Here is a 2,078-nt window from a genome sequence, read left to right on the forward strand (position 1 = left end):
GGTGACCACTACACATCTTTTTAAGTGGGAGAACTTGCACAATTGGTGACTGACTAAATACTTATTTTCCCCACCGTATGTTACTATTGGTATTATTTGTCTGATACCAGGTCATTTATTTCCATTTATTGCTCATACGTTATCAGAATACTCTGTAAAAACAGTGTGACATTTAAGAGACAGAAATGAAGAAGTGATCGTAATAATTTCCCTGTCACTTTATCACTTATTTGTTTGATTTCATATCTTTCCTTTCATTTAAAGCCTAATAAGACAGTTTTCTGTTTAACAAAGTTTAATTGTTAAAATACTCTACTTCTTTTCAGATCACTCCATCTGCCAATGCCTCAGAGTACCCAAAGGTGACGATTCCTCTGGCTCTCATGAAATACAGGGACTTTCTGGAAGCAAACCAGGTCAGAAAGTTTTACTTTGGTTTTTTGTAATTCAGTTGCTTTCTTCTGCTTCTTCAGTATGTTTTCGTGTTTTTTAGGCCACACTACAAGAGTTAAAGTACGTAAAGTATTTAAGAGACATCACATTTATAATTAGAAGCCATGAACACACCTACATTCTTTCACTCTTATTATTCTTTTCCGTAGTAGAATCAGACACCTGTGTAATCAGTTGCTGTGCAATAGATTGCACATAATTCTGTTTAAATCTCCTGGTATATGTTTGATTTTTGGATCTATTTACCATAAAAACAGCTGATCGAGTTTTTCTTTCATAAGAACCAGTTCAAAGTTCAGTTGACGCAGATCAAAAATGAATCAGTCAATGTTTGTGGTTTACCATGTAAAAATGTTGAAATGAAGTCGCAGCATGAACAAACTCAGATTTAAGTTTTTTTAAAATTTTATTTATTTATTTATTTTAATGAAAGCATGTTCTAAAACATTAAATGCATGGGGTGATCATGTGCGTCAGATGGTTCAATAATTGTGTCATTACGTAACAGTGTCACCTGATTGCTTTCACCTCATTTACACCTGTTTACTTCTTTCTGTCATTTCTATTCAGGGCCATGTTTTTTTTTTAAAGTTGACCTCATTCATCATCATTATTCATTACAACATGAACCTGCAATTGAAAGCAAGAGGAGGAAACAGCAATTTTTCACATTTACACAAAGATAGCAGGGTTTCCCCTAGAATTTTTTTTTTACCGTGGTGGGCTCTCCTTTTTTAAAATTATTATTTTTTTGGGTGGGGGGTTGACACAGACATTTAATTATAAAACATGGTTTATTTTACGCTAATCTGAATCAATTTAGTGTATTTTGTAAATATATTTGACAGTTTTGTAGGAATGAACACATTTATGTCTATTCAAAATAAAACTGCTTCTTATTACTTCTAAAAGAAAATATTATCAGTAAAAGCCTCAAATCATGTCCTGTTTCTACAAATTGTCTTTGTAACACTTCAGAAGAACTCTTAACTCTTTTAGATAAAAAAAATAAAACGGTTAAAATGCAATTATTGAAAAAAAACCTTCCTTTCAATCACTGAAAATTATTTATTTACCACATGTCAAATCTGGGCCCTAAAGGGTTAATAGTCCTGAAAGCGTCTCTGCTGCAGCTCGATGGTGTGTGACAGAGAGGGGGGAGGGATGTGCTCAATGGGTTAACAGCAGCTCGTTCTGTCTGGATTTATGGTGCTTTTGAGTTCACAAACAACTCTGGTTACTTGTTTAAAAGTAGAGGGACATTACATTAGCTACGTTAGCTAGTAGTTACACTACTGATTAGCGCTATTTTTAGAACAGGCACGGAGCCGCTGACTCCCGGTCACACGCGGGGTCTGTGTTGATGATTCTTGCTGTATCTGAGTAATTATTGATAAGGTAAACATGCTGTAGCTTCACCTGTCATGTCTTCCTTGAGGGGATTTATTGGGTCTTGCTTCTGCCTGGAGATTTGTCCTAAAAATCTGTGCGTGTACGTCAGCATTAAGAAAAAAAAAGTCTATTAAAATCTCCTGATGCATCTCAGTAATCCAGGTAAAAAAATCAAAATGAAAAAAATTGTATAGGTCTTCTGGACGGGTTCTTCTCTAATGAAACGTTTCGTC

At 34.7% G+C, this 2,078-nt stretch overlaps 1 protein-coding gene across 2 annotated transcripts in view; it reads left to right on the forward strand.

Moving 5' to 3' along the window:
• Window positions 1-2,078, forward strand: part of sppl2a (signal peptide peptidase like 2A) — a gene marked incomplete in the record, with an annotated part of 24,759 nt that overhangs the window by 2,257 nt on the left and 20,424 nt on the right. For both annotated transcript variants that reach the window (XM_014010429.1, XM_014010430.1), the window contains 1 exon segment: window positions 327-416. In XM_014010429.1, the coding sequence (XP_013865883.1) occupies window positions 327-416 (90 nt within the window).

The sequence above is a fragment of the Austrofundulus limnaeus genome, unplaced genomic scaffold, assembly GCF_001266775.1.
Source record: "Austrofundulus limnaeus strain Quisiro unplaced genomic scaffold, Austrofundulus_limnaeus-1.0 Scaffold69, whole genome shotgun sequence".
Taxonomy (NCBI): Eukaryota; Metazoa; Chordata; class Actinopteri; order Cyprinodontiformes; family Rivulidae; genus Austrofundulus; species Austrofundulus limnaeus.